We start from the raw sequence: 20,563 nt of genomic DNA, 5'->3' as shown, positions 1-20,563 counted from the left end.
GACCAGGCAGGCCTGATGTGAGCCCCCGAGACAGGAAGCACACCTCCCCCATCCTTCCCCTTCACACGCACATACACGCACCCTTCTTAAATCACCGAACACGTCCACTTCGCTTTGAAAACACACGTGTGACTGATGATGGACATGGCAACTCTGAAATCACCGCAGCTCACGCTGGAGATACCAGAGGGGTCGACAAACAAACAAAATCTAAGACCTCACAGAGAAAACAAGAGAGAAAGAATACCCTCCTCCAGGAGTCGGATAACTTTCACTCCTCCTCCTCGGTGGAGTCATGTTCGAACTCGTCTCTGATCCTCCGGTCTACTTCTCAAATGGCTTCTTTTTTTCACAAAAACACTTAAATAAACAAAACACAGTTTAGTTTCTCTTCCCTTCCCAACAATACAATAATGTGTAATTATGTTGAACTTGAGAATTGTTGTGGTCATTTTAAAATTGTTTCATCTACATGAAAATATTAGTAAAAGTTACTAAAGAGCTGAAAGTAAAACCTGTTGCCTTTTCAGGAAAATATTTACCTTTTTAGAATAGATTTTAGATGTTGATTTTTGTCTTTTCAGACATAGAGTACAACCTCCTGACCACCAGGATAAAAAATATTGTATTTTTATTTTATATTTTAAATTCCCCAGTCTTTGTAAGGTAATCGGCCCCACCCCTTCACATTTGTATCAGCAAAAAAGCAAAAACTGTGGAAGTCTGCAACTTCAGAAAGTCTGGAGAACTGTTGATCAAGAACACTTTGAAAGATTACAGGAAAGGCTGCTTGGAAGGAAAATCTAAAGAGAAGAGGCCTGGGCTGAGATTTCTTTTCAGAGTACAGTATGAGCAACGTGAGCGCTAACGGGGCTCGAAGGGGCCCATAAAAGTGTTGTAACTCGTATATTCTGGGCCGGGCCTGTACAGAGCCTTTGTTCTCCGTCTCCTCAGCCAGAGATGTGTGAAAAGTGGGTCACAGGTCGGACCTCTTTGTCCCCCCCGGGCAAATGAAAAGTGACAGACACCGGCCACACATCACCACTAATACACTCACACGGACTCGCCCCCCTCCCCGCCCCCCTCCATCCCTCTCGGCGCCCACTAATTGCGACATGCGGTTATTAGTGCTGCGCGGGGCCAGCGGCTGTAATTGCAGAACATCCCTGGACAAATAATTTGGTGGTTAGTTGGGCCGTCGGAGTCCTTGCCGGCAGGGGTCACCGGGTCACGATACGCTAAAAATGAAGGGGGGCTGGAGCCAAACAGGACTCCCCGAGTGTCTACCCCGCCTTCTTTCACTGTACTACAGCTTTTCAACTTTTCAACATCGTTGTGATTACTATATTTACTGATGTCAACTTAAGAAAAAAAACTATAGATTTATAAACCAAAATAATCCCAGGCAGTTTGTCTCACCTCATCTGTTTCTGGCATCTTGAATTCTTTGGTTTTCACTGGTGAAGTCCTCCGTCGTCCTCATCAACCAGGCTCCACGTTTCTCATCTAACAGCTGACAGATCAGCTCTGTAGGATGGAGCCTTGTCATGGAGCAGCTTTTGCCAAGCTTCCTGCAGAAATATTGGAGGATTAGGAACAGCTGCCTGCTGATTGGAAAATTGCAACAACAATTTTTGGGAATGTGTTGAAGATGGACATTTTTTGGTCAGAAAGTTATACTGGACTGAATTCTGAGGATGCTTGTTGTTGAATGGGGGGGAAAAATGCATTTTTGTTGGGGTCATTACTGAAATACCAGGAGGCTTTATAAGGGATTTTGTCTTGATTGTATCAGCCTGTCCTTGAATTTTGAGGGTTTCATCTCTGAGCTGGTTTGTGTTCAGTTTTGAATTTCTTTCCATTTGTTTTAAGTTTGAAAAAAGATTTGGATGAACAGACTTGAAATAATGTTTTTGTCTTCTAAACAGTTGTTAAAAAGGAGACCCCTTTTTCAGTGTTTAATAAAATCTTTCATCTTTGTCCCCTCTTTCAGGGTTTTGTACCCAAAGAACCAGTGAGACACAAGTGGACCTGATGTGATTTCATCATCAGAACCTTGAGCCCGTTGTGTCGCCTCCTGCTGCGCCTCCTTCAGAACTCCTCTTGCCTTCCAGCTTCTCCTGCTTTGGATTAAAGTTGAATCGGGGTCGAAGCGTCTCCTCTCAGTGCGGAACTCACTCCGCGTACAGAGGCTTGGTCGGGGTCCCGGTTCTGGCTGGCTGCAGAATGGCGGGTCTGTCCTGTTTGGCTCTGATGGTTGCTGCACTTCTGCTTCCTCTCAGAACTGATGGTAAGACATTTACAGTCAGTTTCCAACTCTTTACAGACCCACAATCAGTTCATCCATGGTCTTTCTGAACTCGAGGTGTTGCTTTTAAACATGTTCTACACCAAAAAGGAGGTTTTATATTAATAAACAGAGTTTAATTTTAACTGGATTAACTTTTTGACAGAATTTATTGTTTACAGATGAGTATTTAGTGAACACAGAGAGGCCTCAACACAAGAATTACCTAAAAGATGAAGTTTATTAAACGTTAATAACTTTATTTCTTTGCAATAAGGAGTGGGTTTAATTTCCCTTTGTTGACTTGATTCACAGGTTTCTTTTTGTTTCCTTTATCAAAAATATTTTGGGGGAAAAACAAACTCAGTGTATTTGTTTTTTAATGTGTTTTAAAAATGTAATGGTTAATGTTTTACCTCCCTCATCCTCACACCAAAGAAGGTTTTTCTGCTCATCTGAACAGGACGATCTGTTTGTTATTGGCAGGAAAATGAAGCAACTTGTTCATGAGAAACAAGAACATGAGAAAGGTCACCTTCTAGTTTCCCAATCGCCGAGGCGCTGATAAGAACCTGCTGGATATCAGAGAGTTGCCGCCTGTGACAAACTCGCTGTAATCTGCAGAGGAAAGGGAGAAGCTGTTTCACTTCTGTGCGAGACGCAAAGTAAAGAAAGTTTTATTACAGAGAAAACCAAACAGACAGAATCAGTTTCAGGGAGCCGTGTTTTAATAACCTGAAATATTAGAAGAGGCTGCAGGAGATAAATTTAAATGTCCTTAATAAATCAGGAGAATTAGATTTTATTTGAAGTATGGGAATAAAACACGGCTTTAAAAGTTATAACATACTGGGAAAACAGATGTTTAAACGTCCTTTCAGGCCTGAAAAACGTGTCGAAACAAACAGAAAAACTGCTTCTTTAGTTGTTTTCTTTTTTTTCAGGGAACAGATTTCTTACATTGTTCAGAGGACTTAAAAATCCTAAAACTTGCTGGTTTTCAGTCCAATTTCTGTCTCCAAGTCTGAGTAAATAAGAGTTTTTCAGCGCATAGAAACTTTCCCTGTCGTCTCCTCGCCGCTCCAGCCTGCAGGAAGCTGTTGAACTGATTGTTGCCGCTCACACTTCCTCTCGACCCATAAACCATTTCCTGTATGGCACAGTTTGAGCTGTCAGCGGCGCTAAATGCTCCAAACAGCCATTGTTCTCCGGAAATATCCTTCATTCCCTCTGGAGACAAATTTGCTCTTTGAAGCGGAGTTTATTTCTTCTCCGCGGACCGCGGAGCGAAACTCCCGACCGTGCTAAAAGATTTATCGTTTCTGTCAGGACAAACGGGATAAGGGTGGCAGCGTGTGATGACCCAGGAAACGTGGAAACGGACTATGAGACGGACGTGTTTAGGAGCTGAGGAGTGCTTCACCTACACAATTAAGGAGACGTTTTATTGTTGTTTTTAAAAGTTCAGTAACAGGATGTAGTGGGCAAACAAAACGTGTAATTAACGGTTTGTCTCTTTGCTCATCTTTGTGCAGAATTTAAAATCAGCCACGTAAGCAGCACTTATTACTCTTTAAAAATAAATAAATAAACCGTAACGTCTCGTTGCTCTGTCTGATGCGTCGAGGTTTTTAACGAGGTGGTTAATGACCTCACTGAGAAGCTTTCAGCCGTTGCTGTGGTAACGTTGAGTCAGCACAGTAAACATCTCTTCAGGAAGCCGGTGAATTAGAGGGAGGTGGCGCTTTATTGGAAGAGCTTCGTGTTGTAAAGGTGGACGACAAACAGGAACGGAGACGAGTTTAATGCGGTCACGTTTCACCTTATTTAGCTTTTTTTTTAGCTTGTATCTCTTTGTTAAACGGTTGACCTTTTGTCTTGTTAAATGTCTGAGTTTGCGTTCAGTGCTTAAAGTTTAGCCGCAGTGCGTATTTTCTTACTTTTATTGTACCTCAGGCTGTAAACGGATTTTCTCTCAGGACTATTTATTTAGCTGGAAACAACTTCCTGCAGACAACACTCTGAGTTCAGACACAAAACTATCTACAATATTCTGTAAAGACATCTGAGGTGAACACAAAATGACAGTAAAACTCAATAATCAGACCCTCCAGGATTTCGCGATGTTGCGATCGCAACTATTAACGCAAAATCAAGCAAACCCCGCAAAATCGCAACTTTTTGCAACTTTGCCCAAAACACCGCAACTTTAACCCAATATTTATTGTTTCTAAAGTGATTCGCCACTGTTTCTGCAGTCTAGTGTCTTCTTTGTGGGTTTGTGTAGTGTGGAATACAAAATAACCCCAAATAAGTCACGAAGAAGACGCGTGACGTCACTTCCTGTTAACATCAGAATGCCGGGAGCATGCAGGAGCAGCGACCGAAGCCAAAATGTGTGCTAATGCTTCAAATTTGCCCACAAAGATTTCAGCAAAGGACCGCGCAAACCAGTTTCCTCCCCAGCTGCAGGAGAGTGGGGGGGAAGCTGTTTTGCACATCCTGCAGTGTAATCATCGAACATAAACGCATCGACAAACACTTTGTGTCTGCAAAACATGTGAGGAGAGCTGCAGACCAGGGACAATCCAGAAATGGTCATGAATGTCAGTTTAGAAGCTATCAAAGTTCTTAAATTAAGCACCTTTTGAGAATGTCAATGTTTGTTGGTAATTATCTTACAAAACTAGTAAGTATTTTTGGTTTATATATTAAAAGTTATAGTTTTTTATTGATTTTATTATATAAAAAAAAAATCGCAACTTTTAGGAAAATGCCCCGCGAAATCAGGCATTTTAGCCCGAAACGATCACAAAAAATGCCCGCAAAATCCTGGAGGGACTGAATAACACACCTGAGGTTTGTAAACACTGAAGAAATCTCTGTGACAAACTGATCGCATCCTGGTAGTTTACAGTTTCGGGTGACCTCAGAAAAAGGTTGTAAGGACATTTTGATTTGTACTGTCATTTCTGTCAGTATCATATAAATAAAAAAATCATCAACATAGAGAAGTAATTAGCAATAGGAGAATAAAGGCTGTAGAAACATCTAATTCTAAGTTGAATTAATCGCCTCACAAAGCTTTAGTTTCATAAAGCCGTGAAGTAAACTGAGGTGTGAGCGACGAACAGGTGCCCTACCTCCCGCAGGACGATGTGTCAGGACACTGATCGGGTGACAGTGAAAACGCAGCTCAGATGGATATCAGGATGTTTTGTTCTCTCGTATCGACCTGCCGAAATGATGACTGCAGGTAACAAGAGAACAGCAGCCTCTGATCTGAATCCTCCGACCAACAAACACCAGAGACTCGGAGAGGTCACAGAGCTGAGATTTAGAGTCTGCTGCTCAGAAAGCATCAACAGAGTGAAACTGTAAAAATACATATTCTAATTAGTATATCAATATGATCAATTATTTTGTTTTTACCTCAGAAATTAGTCATTTTCTCAATTTAGCCTTTTAAATTTACACTTGACACGCCGTCTGCAGCTTTATTGTAACTTTTCTGGGTACGCACATTTTACGCTGCAGTGACCACAGCAGATACAAACGACACCAAATAGAATCAAAACTAAAATCCCATCTAAATCATCCTGGTTCTGATCAGGGTTGTCCCAACCAGCTCAGTAAAACTTTTAGACTCAGAAACTAATTTATTCACTGTGTTCTTTACAGACAGATTGGTTATAAAGAAATGTAAATTTTGGACGTTGAAGAGAAAATCCTTGTGTTTTTGGCTCCACTTTTTGTTTTTTTGCATGGCCTTTAGGTTGCACGAGTTCAGTTTTCAAAATATTTGTCAACAGCGTTTCTTTAATGCTCATAAAAAGCAAATGTAGAGTAGTAACGCGCAGTGGATTTGCCTTTCCTTTGGATGTCGGTTTGGCCGTCTTTGACAGACTCCTTATTTACAGCCTGTGAGACTCGTTTTCTGGTTTTCTGTGAAAGAATCTGCCGACCCAACCGGCTGCTTCACACAAAAACAAGCGCCTGCTCTCACAGACTCACCAGCAGCTCACACGAAGGATAAAAAAAGCTGCTGGATCCTCACTCTGAAGCCTGAAACAGTCAGCCTGAGGCACATCTGAATTACCCAGCATGCTCTGCCAGACCTCAGACTCCACTCTGACTGACTCTACAATTAGGTACACATGTGGATGGAGGAGGAGGACATTTTCAGCTGCAACAGTCCCTCCTACCTGCCGTCACTCACAGGATTTTGGCCAATCAGAGAGCCCGAGACATACACTGGTAACTGTTTGTGCCTCCTGTTGGAAACATTTTACAGTTTTAGTTAGATCTGCCTGAATGAGTATCTGTAATTTCTAAGCTTCAGCTATTCAGCCAAAGCGCCGCGTTTGATCAGCTGAAAGTATCGATCTGGTTTGACGAGATGTTATTTGATTCTCGGTGCTGGAGTGAAGATGTCTCACTCCGTCAGAACTTCTGTGATGTTTCTGTATCAGATTTCAGGCGGCAGCACTTTGATTCAGTCCTGCCATCGAGATCCTTGTTTATTCGTGTTAATTATCTTTAAAAAGCCCTCAGTTTTTGCTGTGAACTATAAATACGTTTTTAAATGTGTTTCTTTTCTAACTTTAGTGAGTTTTTTACCTGCTCAGGAGTCAGAACAGAAACAGTCACCGGTCCGATCAGTTTTATTTTCACATTCAACAATAGTAGTAATAGTTTCTGAAGTCAACTTTTTGTCTTCATTGCTGTCTTTACTTGTAGAGATAAAACCCTTTTTTAAGGTCTGTGCCTTTTTTCCTTGGACTGTTTGGTATAATCTTTGACTTAGGAGAAAAATAGTGACAGTCAGTTTATGTGTAAGTTGTTTTATTGTGTTGGGTCCAACAGAACTGATCCAGATTACTTTCTAACAGACAGTTTTGGAACTCACCTGGTTAAGATTTCCTTATTGGGATTAGGCTTTTTGTAATCCATCAACAATTGTAGTTTCACCCGGACAGACTGGTGTTGCAGCATATTGATTTCAGCCTACAGTAAATTCTGATGTTTATTTAAGCCTTAAAAACATCTTTAATTAAACTTATGACTTTTTTGTCAATCTCATTGAAAGGTTTTCAGTAACAGACTCTGGATATGTTTCTTTGGACTGATCTAGTAAATTGAATTCAAGGCAAATGAATTATTTTTTCTTTGTTTTCTCATCTGAGAAATGTCTTCCATTAAGAAGCAAATCATCTTTAAGAATTAAAGTCATGCTGCCTTTTAATTTAGCTTGTTTTTTATGACCATGTCCTAAATGACAGACTTTTGGGCAATATTTAGATCCAGTCTTGTTTTTTTTTAGTCACTGGTGTTGCCCCCTGCTGGTTGTCAAAGAAAATGCAGCTTTAAAGTGATTTTATATTTTTAAATCCTAATTGCGTTTTTTTTTATCTAGTCTATAAAGCGTTACAATGTTCAGAGCAAGCAGCAAAGTTACAGTATTTGTTGGTAAAAGCGGATTTGGTCTTCTATTTAGATATTGTAAGCATACTAAAGTGAACTGAAAGGGTAAAAATACTAATATTTAATGTTTTTCTTCTCATTCAGTAAGCGTTTGCTTTAAATTTGTGTTGCAGGTGATATCGTGAGATGTGTGCACTAAAACCTAAAAAGTAAACTCATAATTAAACAATAGTTTTAAATCTAATTCCTTCACGTTGACAACAGTAATGTTTCTGTATTTTACTAAGATAGCATTAACACAACTTTAACATGTTCACTTTGACAGCTCTAGTTAAATTTAAAAAAAATAAACACCAATCCAATTTGTCTTTACTAAAAATTCAAATTAAAGCTTAAAGTCATCTAAAGTGTAAAATGTACATTATCATCCATATTTAGACTGAATAAATTTACTGTTTGTTTATTTTAACACCAGCGAATGGAATGGAAACAATTGTACAACTTCAAGTGTTTTTTTTTATTATTATTATTTGTTTTGTTGGGAATAAGCACAGCGTGAGTCACAGTCTGAGTTTCAGTCTGAGGGAAAACCTCAGCGACGAAGACAGGGCGGGCCAAGAGACCGTCGCCACGGTAACCAGGCGGTTCAAAGTGTCGGCGTGCAGACGGCTCGTGTCCAGACATGAAAAACCCACAACACGTCTCCTGAGTTTTTACTCCGAGGAGAGAAGGAAGGAATGAGACAAAGAACAGAACGAGACAGTTACAGATATGTGGAAAAAGACGAGGAAGGAGGGAGGGGGGTTATAAAAAATCAACAGGTGAGTTTGACAAAGAGGGGGAAAAAAGAGATTAAAGAAGAAAGGGAGATAAACAGACGAAGGCAGTAAAGATGGGCTGATCGGGAAAGAGTCACAGAAATCCTTCTTTCCTCAAGCTGAACAAGTTTAAAGAAGCCCTGAATTGATCAAAACTAAACCAGGAGGTGAATCGTAATGTTTTCACTGTATTCTTATTAAACTTAATATCCAATAAATTCATCTTTTAGTTCTGTTTTTACAATCAAATGAGAGAAAATGGTGCTCTGAGTTGGATAACGAACATTTGCACAGAAACAAAGGTTTGTCTTTCTGGTTTTAAGGATTAGGAGGATTTGTGTATCTGGATGACGTGAACTTTACCCTAACGCCCACATGTTGCTCTCCTTATGGACCTTCATCACCTCTTCCTCCTCTGCTCCGCCTCCAGGCAGCCTCTCGTCAGCTGATAGAGGAGGAATGTTTCACCTCCTGCAGAATAAATTTTGACTTTCTTCAAACGACCCAACTGAGCAGAGTTTGCTCTGTAACAAACATTTAAAGAAAAGTTTAGAAATCTGCAGAAAATAGGAGATGACACTTTAAGGTTTTATGGAAATAAAATCCTGGGTAATAAACATTGATAGGAACATTTGGAATAACCTTTGAGGACGTGCTCTGTGTCCAATCAGGCATCCAGTTTCTGTAACAAGTCATTATTCTGGTCCTGACTTTTTGTTCCACTTCAGCTGCAGGTCAGAACCCAGACCATGTTCTGCAGGGGGAGGGAGGTAAACCTGAGGCCCGGCGTCCCAGTGAGGACTCGACCATCGCACCCGAGGACCTCCCTCGATTCCTGAGCTGCAACTGCTCGGGTCACTGTCCTGACGACACCACCAACAACATCTGCCAGTGAGTACAAGGCGCCACCATCTTCCCCTGTTTCAGCTTTTTTGCAGACGTTTCCCACGTTTTGCTGTAAATTTAAACTCATATGTTAGTTTTCCAGATTAAACCACAAGTGTTTACCTGCACAGTGCAGACAGGAAGAGCTTTAAAACTCGGAACACCAGAGAAATATTTCCCTTTAAATCTGATTTAGAAAAAAAATAGTTTTAAACCAGGACTCCAACTTAATTTATAAATATTTGGTCTATTTTCGAAACCCACCTCTGGTTGTTCCGTGTGTGACAGCAGATTATTTATTACATTGTTGCTGTTTATAACAGAGAGAGATTCATAAATTATTAGTGTCTTTTCCAAATACTACAACTTTAATTATTCTGATTTCTTTAAGGGCAGAAATGCTTTCAGTGAGTGTGTCTCTACAGAGTAACTTTAATGTGTTTTTCATATTATCGAACTATAAAAAAGTTCAGTTATTTGTGATCTAAACTTGCTGAGAACTAACATTTCCATTAATTATGGTTTGTTAAAAACATTGGTTTTAAATTGGTGTTAATTTCTCTCGTCACTGGTAAAAAAAAGGCTCCATATTTTATTAAATGGCAACCTTTTTAAGCTCTTTTTGTTTTCTGGGTTTGCTGTGAAAAACAAGTCACTTTAAATATCAAATAATAGACCGGAAACATCCAGATTCATCAGTAATCTGCAGATATGTTGACTAGTTTCTGGTTCAAAGCAGTTTCTTGATGTGAATGTTTGTTTGCGTCTTCAGGACCAACGGTCAGTGCTTCGCCATCATCGAGGAAGACGAGAACGGAGACATTCAGCTCACCTCCGGCTGCATGAAGTACGAAGGCTCCCACTTCCAGTGCAAGGTACGCTGACGTCACACACACACACACACACACACACACAGGTGTGATCACCTGCACAAACAGAAACCCTCCAGGATTACGCGGGCATTTCTTTGTGATTTGTTGCGGGCTAAAATGCCTGATTTTGCGGTTAGGGTTAGGGCATTTTCCTAAAAGTTGTGATTTTTTTTTTTAACTAAAATCAATAAAAAAACTATAACTTTTAATATACAAACCAAAAATACTTACTAGATTTGTAAGATAATTACCAACAAACATTGACATTCTCAAAAGATGCTTTATTTGAGAACTTTGATAGCTTCTAAACTGACATTCATGACCATTTCTGGATTGTCCCTGGTCTGCAGCTCTCCTCACATGTTTTGCAGACACAAAGTGTTTGTCGATGCGTTTATGTTCCATGATTACACTGCAGGACGTGCAAAACTGCTTCCCCCCCACTCTCCTGCAGCTGGGGAGGAAACTGGTTTGCGCGGTCCTTTGTTGAAATCTTTGTGGGCAAATGTGAAGCATTAGCACACATTTTGTCTCCGGTCGCTGCTCCTGCACGCTCCCGGCATTCTGATGTTCACAGGATGTGACGTCACGTGTCTTCTTCGTGAGTTATTTGGGGTTATTTTGTATTCCACACTACACAAACCCACAAAGAAGAGACTAGACTACAGAAACGGTGGCGAATCACTTCAGAAACAATAAATATTGGGTTTGTTGCAATGTTTTGGGCAAAGTTGTGATTTCGTAGGGTTTGCTTGATTTTGCGTTAATAGTTGCGATCGCAACATCGCGAAATCCTGGAGGGTCTGATTAGTGCATCAGAAATATAGTTGAATAAACTTTGAGTTAACTTACAGACGGAGAAACGTTCAGTTCAGGGAGGCAGGTTGAGGTGTTTTAGTTCTTGCTGTAAAACCAGAACAACTTCTGCAAAATTATATAATTTAAGTGATTTTCTTTTAAAGTGTTGAGAAATACTGTTTCTAGTTTATGAATCTGTGTATGGTTTTTTTTATCTCTTTGTTTCTGCCTCAGTGTTTTGGGGTTGGTTGTTTAGGATCATTTTACAGTTTTTATGTTAAATGAATACTCACTTCGGGCTCAGGTGACCTGAAGCCTCAGAGGTTTTGATCCGGCTTTAGATTGATTCTGCTCTCTGATCGGGTGGCTGGTTTCATTGACAGGACTCTCCCAACGCTCAGACCAGGAGGACGATCGAGTGCTGCAACACAGATTTCTGTAACACAGACCTGAAGCCCACCCTGCCGCCGCAGATTCCCATCGGTAACCTATCAGGTGATCTGAAAGCGGTTGTTTAGGTGAGCGCTGAGCCGTAGTTTTAACTAACCTCAGTGCCGCTTGTGTCTGCAGAGAGCAGCTCCCATTGGCTGGCCTTCCTCATCTCCATGACCGTCTGCTGCTGCACCCTGATCTGCATCACCATCATCTTCTACTACAGGTAGGAGCTCACCTGAACACGAGCTAAAAATGATCTCCAGAACTGCAGGAACGCTTCAGCTCTGGGGGGAAAAAGCTGCTTTTTTTGTTTCGTAAAAACAGCTAAATTATCTTTTGCAGATTTGGCAAACACTATATTTCTTTTAGGAATATATGTCCAAAAATGGATTGTAATCCAAGTTAAAAATCACACCTCAAAAATCTACAAGAGAATTATTTTAACTCTCTACATCTACAAATGACTTGTTTATTTTTGTTGTTTAAGAAGTGTAAATTTGGCTAATATTAAAAGATAACGGGATTGTTTTCTGCTTATTGCGTGCAGATAATTAAATCTTGTGTGAAAAACTATAACTTTACATAACTTTTAAAGCAATAAAAACAATGTTAAAAAGGTTTTTAAAATTCCTGAAGCCTCATGCTTTTTGCAGACATATTTTGTCTTCATCTAGCTTAAGTGAGTTTACTGAAGGTTTTTTCACATAAATGTTTTAGAAATTAGAGCCGTATGATATGCACAGTTTTTGATTTAAATTTATTTAATATGTGCATTATCTATGATAAAACTAACCACTAAATATGAACCTGCCACATAATTTGTAATAAATGAACAAAATCAGCAGTCCGGGTTTGTTGCCAACAATTACAATTCGTTTGTTTACAGTCAAAAGTTGATGCCTTCACTTCAGACAGTCTAGGGACCCTACGGATATTGAGTCGGTAAATTAAACCCTGGTTGTAAACAGAGTCAGGGAGAATGATGGAATCAGAGACCGCCAGGTGGAAAGAGAAAAGAAACGGCGATTAAAAGCTGTGAGGACGAGAGTCGACAGAAGGGGAGTTTTGGGGGGAGGAAATCGAGTGGAGAGCATTAAAGCAAAAATTGGGGCTAAGATCAAAAGGAAATGAGCTGCTCGAAGATATCCTGAACTCTCACTGATCTCTGAATTTACGTAGTTGTTTTCTAGCAAAAATCCTGATGAGTTTGATTTAAATTAACCCCCAAACAATCATTTACTGGTGCAGAAATTGTGTTAGAAGCATAAAAATTGAATCAAAAACACTGAAAAATCATGTATTTTGATAGCTATCACACCACCAAATTTTAAAAAATTTACTGATTATTATTATTCTGACAAAAATGACCTTTTTTATTACCAAAGAGCCAGAGTGTGTGTGTTTAACAGATATAAGTGGCAGGCTGAACGTGAGCGGTATCCTAAAGACGTGGAACAGGAAGTCTTTATCCAAGGCGGAGAGTCACTGAAAGACCTCATTCATCAGTCACAGAGCTCTGGCAGCGGCTCAGGGCTCCCCCTGCTGGTAGGAACAACACACAACACTCATCTTCAGCTTTAACTACACCCAGCTACTACACACAACATTTTCCTGACATTTGTTACTGGAAAATAGCAATAAAAATGTGTTTATTTTAAAACTAGTGACTGATTTAAAAAAAAAAACTAAAGAAAAGAAAAGACCTTCAGAAAGCCCTAAAAATATTGATCCTGACCACTTTCAAGATTACAAAGTTTGGCTGATTGGAAGAAAAGTTAAAAAGAAATCAGAAACACATCGGAAGTTTAACGCAGAACTAGAGGTAAATGATGATTAGTGTAAAGATTTTATAGCCTGTAAAGATTCTGTTGTTGATCTTTAGTAACAAAGATGATGTTGTGTTTGTGTCCTTCAGGTGCAGCGGACCATCGCCAAGCAGATCCAGATGGTCCGTCAGATCGGTAAAGGTCGCTACGGCGAGGTGTGGTTGGGCCGCTGGCGATGCGAGAAGGTGGCCGTCAAAGTCTTCTTCACCCGCGAGGAGGCCAGCTGGTTCCGTGAGACTGAGATCTATCAGACTGTCCTGATGAGACACGAGAACATCCTCGGTAGGAGCTTCACAGCGTTCAAATTCGATAAACCGAAAATCAGGAATTTTCTACTAATGCTGGGCGAGTGAACAAATATATCGATCATCTGTGATAGGAGTTTTTTATTTTTTATCTTAAAGATAAAATTCCTCCATGTTATTTTAGCTAGTTTAATTTTCCCTTTCATAAGGTTTGACCTGTAAAAGAATAATTCAGATCAGCATCCTGATTGCGTTCGCTCCACCTCCACCTGTTTCCAGCGAGCATCACCTCAGACTTCCTGTCAGGAGTGGGTCCAGCTCACTGTTCTTTTTATTGCTCAGCAAAGACATAACGTGTTTAAATTAGCAACAGTGTTGGTGAAAAATGAATTATGACATTTTAAACAAAAGGCTAACCAACTAGATGCAATTAAAGTTTATTTTAAGCACAATATTTGTTATAAAAATCAAAAAACAAAAAAAGAGTCATGGTCTACTGTGATGTAGGCAGCTTCCTAAGTAACAATCTTTATTTCTGTTACTTAAAACCTATTTCATGATGGCTCTAAATTGGAAATATGGACTCTGACATCATTTGAAGATCAGCCAAGATATAAAATTTAAGTTCAAAAAACAATTACAAAACAGCATGCAAATAATGTGGTTTTGTCCTGTAGTTTAAGTGCTTTAAAAAAAACAACTTCTTTTACAAAACGGTTAACAGACAGCAGCCATGTGTAATAAATAGCCTACAATTTTTATACCAACCAAAAAAAAAAAAACCCTCTCTGCTCCACAGAAGGATTTTCCTCACGAATCAACGAGGTACATTAAATGCTCTATAGGTGTTTGCTTTTTCTTGTTTAATGACAGACTCATCATTCAAAGATCTGATATTTCTTGTCAAAAGTTTTTGAGTAACTCCTTGTTTTAAAGTGAAAGTAATCCTAAATCAATGTCTCTATGGGTTTTTTTGAGCCACAAACGGCCTTATTTCCACAGTTGTATGGAGGACAGGCATTGCCCAACTGGCCCTCCTCAGAAATAAATAAGTTGGGGCTTAAATCTATCGACATGTGTTAGTTGTAGATCTGACATCAGCCAGTAATTCCCCAACCCTTATTTTACAAACGTGAGAATCGTTCCTCCTCCGTCCTGCAGGCTTCATCGCAGCGGACATCAAAGGTTCGGGCACCTCCACGCAGCTTTTCCTCATCACAGACTACCACGAGAACGGCTCTCTGTACGACTATCTGAAGCTGACCACGCTGGACGCCCAGGCGCTGCTCCGGCTCGCCTACTCGGCCGCCTGCGGCCTCTGCCACCTGCACACGGAGATCTACGGCACGCAGGGCAAGCCGGCCATCGCCCACCGAGACCTGAAGAGCAAGAACATCCTGGTGAAGAAGAACGGCACCTGCTGCCTCGCCGACCTCGGCCTCGCCGTCAAGTTCAACAGGTGATTTCATTCTTTTCCCTTGACCTGCTGGTAAGCCTGGAGACTTCGGGTTCTGCTCAGATCTTTTATATAAATGTTGGGTCTGTGTGAATGAAAGCGGTCAGACGAATGGTAAATTATTGTTGGTTTTGTTTAATAACGGTAATACCACTCTGAGACGCAGCCGTAAGCACCTTTAAGATCCTAATGAACTGTCCTTTGGGTTACCATAGCGACACAAACGAGGTGGACGTCCCTCTGAGCACTCGAGTGGGAACGAGGCGCTACATGGCCCCCGAAGTCCTGGAGGAGAGCCTCAACAAGAATCACTTCCAGGCGTACATCATGGCCGACATCTACAGCTACGGCCTCATCGTGTGGGAGATGACCAGACGCTGCGTCACCGGAGGTGTGTGTGCACTCACACACAGAGTTGGGCTTTTTAATAATGCATACCTGACGCCCTAACTCTTTAAAAAAAAAAAAAAATGGAGCTGATTCTACAATACATCTACAACTTGGACGATTTAAGAAGCTGCACAAAGAAAGGTCTTTTAAAAATTCCCAACCAGGAGATCACAATGTCCACAATCAGGAGGTAGACAGATAAGACAGGGAAAGAGAAAGTAGATAAATAGGTGGATGCATACCTTATTGATCCCACATTATAATCAGATGGATAGATGGAAACTTTATTGTTCCCAGGTAATAAGCTTGATAGTTACTTTATTGGTCCTGGGTAATAATCAGGATTATTAGACAGACATTTTATTGATGCCAGGTGTTTCCTAAATGATGGATGGATAGACAGTCACTTCAGTAATTAAAACAATGCTGAGGAAGAATGAGTTAATTGGGGGATTAGCAGCCTGTAATTCATCAAAACAGTTTTAACAACACAGGACAAAAAACAGGTGGACCATGAAAAGAAAAATTTAAAAATTACAAAATCCTCCCCATGTCAGGTATTTTTTCTTGAGCCTTATAAATAATATTAAATGTTACTTTAATATCCAATCTTCAAGTCATAAGCTGAAGTCTTATTGTGGTTTTCAGGTAGAAACTAATTTTTGTTCCTGTAGTTTGTCACGATTCCTGTTTTGTCAAATTAATTCTCTTATCAGAGGTGCCTGTTTTCCCCTTAGAGGAAGCAGAAAAAATGTTCAACGCGGATCATTTCTGGTCTTTTTCTGAGTGAATGCGGGTCTCTGTGCAGGAATCGTGGAGGACTACCAGCTGCCGTATTACGACATGGTGCCCTCTGACCCCTCCTATGAAGACATGCTGGAGGTGGTTTGTGTTAAAGGACTTCGGCCCACAGTGTCCAACCGTTGGAACAGCGATGAGGTGAGACTCTGTGATTCCTGATGGGGGCGTAAAACACTTAATTCATGGTCTGACTGCTGCAGCTCTGAGATTTTAACTTTAGGGGACAATAAAGCTCACTCTTGGCTCTCGTTGATGCATAAAAAACTGATTAAAAGTCTTGATCCGCCTCTTATTTCTTCACATTCAGCCTTCAAGACAAGCGACCATAGTCCAAAACAAACAACAAATACAAGGAGATGAGCTCTAAATGAAGCTCTGCAGTTTGAAAACCTGTTATCAAAGTGTTCTCATTTCCACAGTGCCTTCGAGCCATGCTGAAGCTGATGTCAGAGTGCTGGGCCCATAACCCCGCCTCCCGCCTCACCATCCTCAGAGTGAAGAAGACGCTCGCCAAGATGGTGGAGTCCCAGGACATCAAGATCTGACCGCCCTCGTCTTTCCTCGGCCTCCCACAGACACATCCATCTCTCTGAACTCGAACCGAATCAGACTGAACCAGGTTCTCCCAGCCCACCTCCTTCATCGGGACGAGGAGGAGGAGGAGGAGGAGGAGGAGGAGGAGGAGAAACTGGGAGATGATGGAAAATAACCTTCCTCAGAGCTGAACTGTGTGCCTCCTTCTCTTCCTCTTTCTGTGCCGAGTTCTTCGTTTGGAACAAGACAACTGGGTTCGACGCTTTCTGTGAAAGCCAAACATGACGATAAATATCATTTAACTGAGATGAGATGAGCAGAAAAAAAGCAGCCCAGTTTAGTTTTTGTTTGTTTTGTTGTTTTTTTTTTTTTTTGCTTCTTTTCTTTTCAGGATTGAGTTCTCCTGCCATAAAGGAATATATCTCCATCTTCCAGTAGGTTCTTTCTAAACCGAACAAGGTACTCTGAGAACGCGAACGGAAATGTGTAAATAAATGTTTCTCAGACGCCGAGCCTCACCTGAGAGCTCCGCGGAGTCCAGCCGGCTCCTCCAAGAGACGTTGTGCCGTCCTGTTTCTGTCTGTCCACTTCCTGTTGGTCTGTCTCGCTGAGATCCTGGGGTACGCGTTAGAGGGCGGGGCTACACACCCAGCTCCGCCCATCAGCAACGGGAGTTTCTCTGAGATGGTTACACGCTGCAGTGGTAAAAACCCAATTATTGTCCTTTTTTTTTTTATTTTGTGTTCACATGTACCACATTAAATAACAAACAGGCTTTGAAATGAAAACTAATTAAAAGAATAGTGTTACAGAACAGTGGGTTTATGGATTTAAAAGTTCTGAATGGGAAAAAAGTTAGAAGGGAAATTTGAAAACATATGTTGCTCTTTAGTTAATGAGAGCGGAGAGTCCTGCAGGATGTTTTCAGAAGGTCAGAATCTAAAAGATCTGCACCTAGTGAGTTATGTGGTCACATGACCTACGTTGACCATTTGAGCGCGGAGCTGTAATCACATCAGGAATGTTTTATAACTTGCTGTGTTTCGGCACAGCAAGTTCCCCTGCTTAAGAGATGAAATCCACCTTATACACACTCCGAAAGTGTTACATTTAGGAGCAGAAATGTTTCTTTTTTTCTGTTCCGGTGCACCTCAGCAGACGGTGTGTTCATTTCCTGTCTTTCTGCTAAGCTGATGGTTAATGTGAGACTGTTCCTTTAACTGCAGGCAGCAGGATGATGCAGCTCTGTGGGCAAAGTCACGCCTTCCTTTGTAAAAATAAGAGCCCAGAATAGGAAAAATCTCTAATATGTAAACGGTAAATATTGTTGTGTTGTTGTTGTTGTTTGTACAGCATCTGGTTTGGTGCCTTATGAGTTTACCAGAAAAATGAAAAACTCGTATTCAGTCTGTCCAAGTTACCAATTTTTAAGTAAATATTAACCTTATTTTAGTACACAGACTGTCAGTGTCTGCTCTTCTTTTCCTCTCAACTTGTTTTTCCTCAGGAAGCTTTGGAAAAAAATGGGTCAGAAATAAGTTTTATTTGGAAAAAATAAACTAAAAAGGGAAGAAAAAAACTCAAAAATGTTATGAAAAGTGTTTTAATGTAGTTTCTTTAATAGTTAATGTGACTTTTTTTTTTTTTTTAGTAAAATAACTCAAAATGTTTATTTTTAAAACTGAGAATGTTACATTTTTGCAGCATCAAAATGACCAAATTCAGAAGAACAAATACCGTAGACAAAAAAAAGGGAATAAAAAGTTACGCAACACATACAAAAATAAAATGCAGGATTATAATCTGGAATAAATGTACAGGTTTTTATTTTCCCTTGTTGCACACATGCCATTGTGGGTCGATCCCGTTTGTACATCAGGTATGTGATTTGTGAAAGAAATCTTTACAGCTAAACTTTTTTTTTTTCTTTTATAAACACTGTTTGTTTGAAACATTAAATATAAATTCACCAAAATAGATCTGTGCAAATATTTTACTACAGAAACTCGAAAATACAGAAATAAACAATGACACTTTTTTTTAAGATTTGTAATTAAAATATAAAACCTTTTTCAAAATTTTAAAATCCCATTTGTATTTCCAAATTAGAAGGGGGGGAAATATTACCATATATTAGCATTCCAGGAAGTTTAGTTGCAATCATAGTTAAGTAAATGCAGTATTTAAAATAGTTACCTTATGTTGTTATAACTAAAAGTAATGCAGATTTTATAATATAACTGGGCTTTTCACTAAACATATTTCAACTCTGAACATTTCATCAACACTGGAAGTTTTCTACACTTGCAGAAATAACCGAGTCCACATTCTTTGACACTATTTATTTTACACTGGACATTTACTAAAAAAACAGATCTACCTTCACTTGCAGGTGAATAAAACCAACTGGATCTGAAAACCTGACTGGTCCTCTTCCTCTAAGACAGTTCTTCACTTCCCTCTTAGTTATGAGGAAACTTTAAAAAAAAAAAAAACTCACAATCAATTTTTGACAATTCGTTATTCAAAGGGCTCCTCCACCCAATCAGAAAGAGAACATTCAGTAGTTAAATTATCTTTTACCGTCTTTTGCAGGGATTTGCTGTCCATTTCAACCCCAAACGTGGGCCTTAAGTGGGAGAGTAAACTAAAAATATTGTGAAAATGTATTTTGCAAAGGCATGCTAAAACAGTACAGACAGATTTGTTGGTATACTTAAAGAGACTAATAATCTTTTCATTATAGTCATGTTTCAGTGAAATATTTGACTTTTAACTAGTATCACAGGAGTCTTCAGGCTTTTCATCAGCCATTCAGTTTATTTAAAGGGAACAAACAAACTGGGTAGTTTGGTATGGTTGTGAGCACCATGCTGAACATGGACCTCAGGAATAAGATTTTTGATATCTATGTTGAAGATAAACCATCTCCAAGCAGCTTCATGTTCCTCTGACCACAGCTGCAAATATTATTAAACAGTAGAAGGTTCATGGGACGGATGCAGACGCAAGAGGAAATGCAACCCCAGGTTGATCAGACAGTGTAGATCAGGAGTGTCGAACTCCAGGCCTCAAAGGGCCTCTATCCTGAAAGTTTTAGGTTCTTCTGCTCCAACACACCTGATTCAAATGGTTTAATCACCAAATCATCAAGTTCTCCAGAAGCACGTCCACAAGTCATTCATTTAAACCAGATGTTTTAAATCAAGAACATCTAAAACATGCAGGAGATCGGCCCCAGAGGAACGGAGTTTGACATACATGGTGTAGATGGTAGAAAAAGAGTCAAGGAAAGCATCTAAGGGTGTATTCACACCAGGAAAGTCCTTTGGTCCGCTTGTTTGGTCCGGACCAAAAGTGGACTTTTATTTTTTTCGTTTGGTGCAGTTTGCATTCACATTGTGCTTTTTTGCAAGCGGACTATAATTTATAAACAAAGCCACGTTAGTGACGGTCATTGCTCCAATTGGACAGAAAGACGGGGGCAGCGGTTGGAGCACAGAGCACAGACCCGGAAATAAAGATGGAAGTCCTGCGTGCTGTATTCGTTCTGTTGGTACAATTACAGTACCATTTTGAAATTCAAGAGCAGCTCATTCAACATCGGTTTAATGACGTTGATCCATCATCTGATCATTTATTGACACTTTGACGACTCATGAATGAGTGACGTGACAGTTTGAGGATGATTGAATGTTGCTGCTTTGTCGTCATGAATCAAATGAAAAACACGTACACTTCTTCAGACCTGGTGTCAACCACTGGACCCCAGCAGGCTCCACCCTGAGGAGG

The 20,563-nt window shown here is 40.1% G+C and overlaps 1 protein-coding gene across 4 annotated transcripts in view; it reads left to right on the top strand.

The window, feature by feature from the left end:
- LOC108247406 (bone morphogenetic protein receptor type-1A) overlaps positions 1-18,748 on the top strand; it is a 46,709-nt gene extending 27,961 nt beyond the window's left edge. The window contains exons 3-13 of one of the 4 annotated variants that reach the window (XM_017435512.3): positions 1,994-2,290; positions 9,258-9,420; positions 10,187-10,289; positions 11,468-11,567; positions 11,655-11,742; positions 12,929-13,064; positions 13,435-13,627; positions 14,752-15,049; positions 15,262-15,437; positions 16,245-16,375; positions 16,657-18,748. In XM_017435512.3, coding sequence (XP_017291001.1) covers positions 2,227-2,290; positions 9,258-9,420; positions 10,187-10,289; positions 11,468-11,567; positions 11,655-11,742; positions 12,929-13,064; positions 13,435-13,627; positions 14,752-15,049; positions 15,262-15,437; positions 16,245-16,375; positions 16,657-16,782 — 1,578 coding nt within the window. In that variant the 5' untranslated portion in view covers positions 1,994-2,226 and the 3' untranslated portion in view covers positions 16,783-18,748. Of the gene's footprint in view, positions 1-1,993; positions 2,291-9,257; positions 9,421-10,186; positions 10,290-11,467; positions 11,580-11,654; positions 11,743-12,904; positions 13,065-13,434; positions 13,628-14,751; positions 15,050-15,261; positions 15,438-16,244; positions 16,376-16,656 lie in introns of all 4 variants that reach the window. The other 3 variants (XM_017435509.3, XM_017435510.3, XM_017435508.3) reach the window with 3 other exon arrangements.
- The last annotated feature ends 1,815 nt before the right edge of the window (positions 18,749-20,563 follow it).

The sequence above is a fragment of the Kryptolebias marmoratus genome, linkage group LG22 (genome assembly GCF_001649575.2).
Source record: "Kryptolebias marmoratus isolate JLee-2015 linkage group LG22, ASM164957v2, whole genome shotgun sequence".
NCBI classification, from domain to species: Eukaryota; Metazoa; Chordata; class Actinopteri; order Cyprinodontiformes; family Rivulidae; genus Kryptolebias; species Kryptolebias marmoratus.
This window is presented reverse-complemented; position numbering and strand designations above follow the sequence as displayed.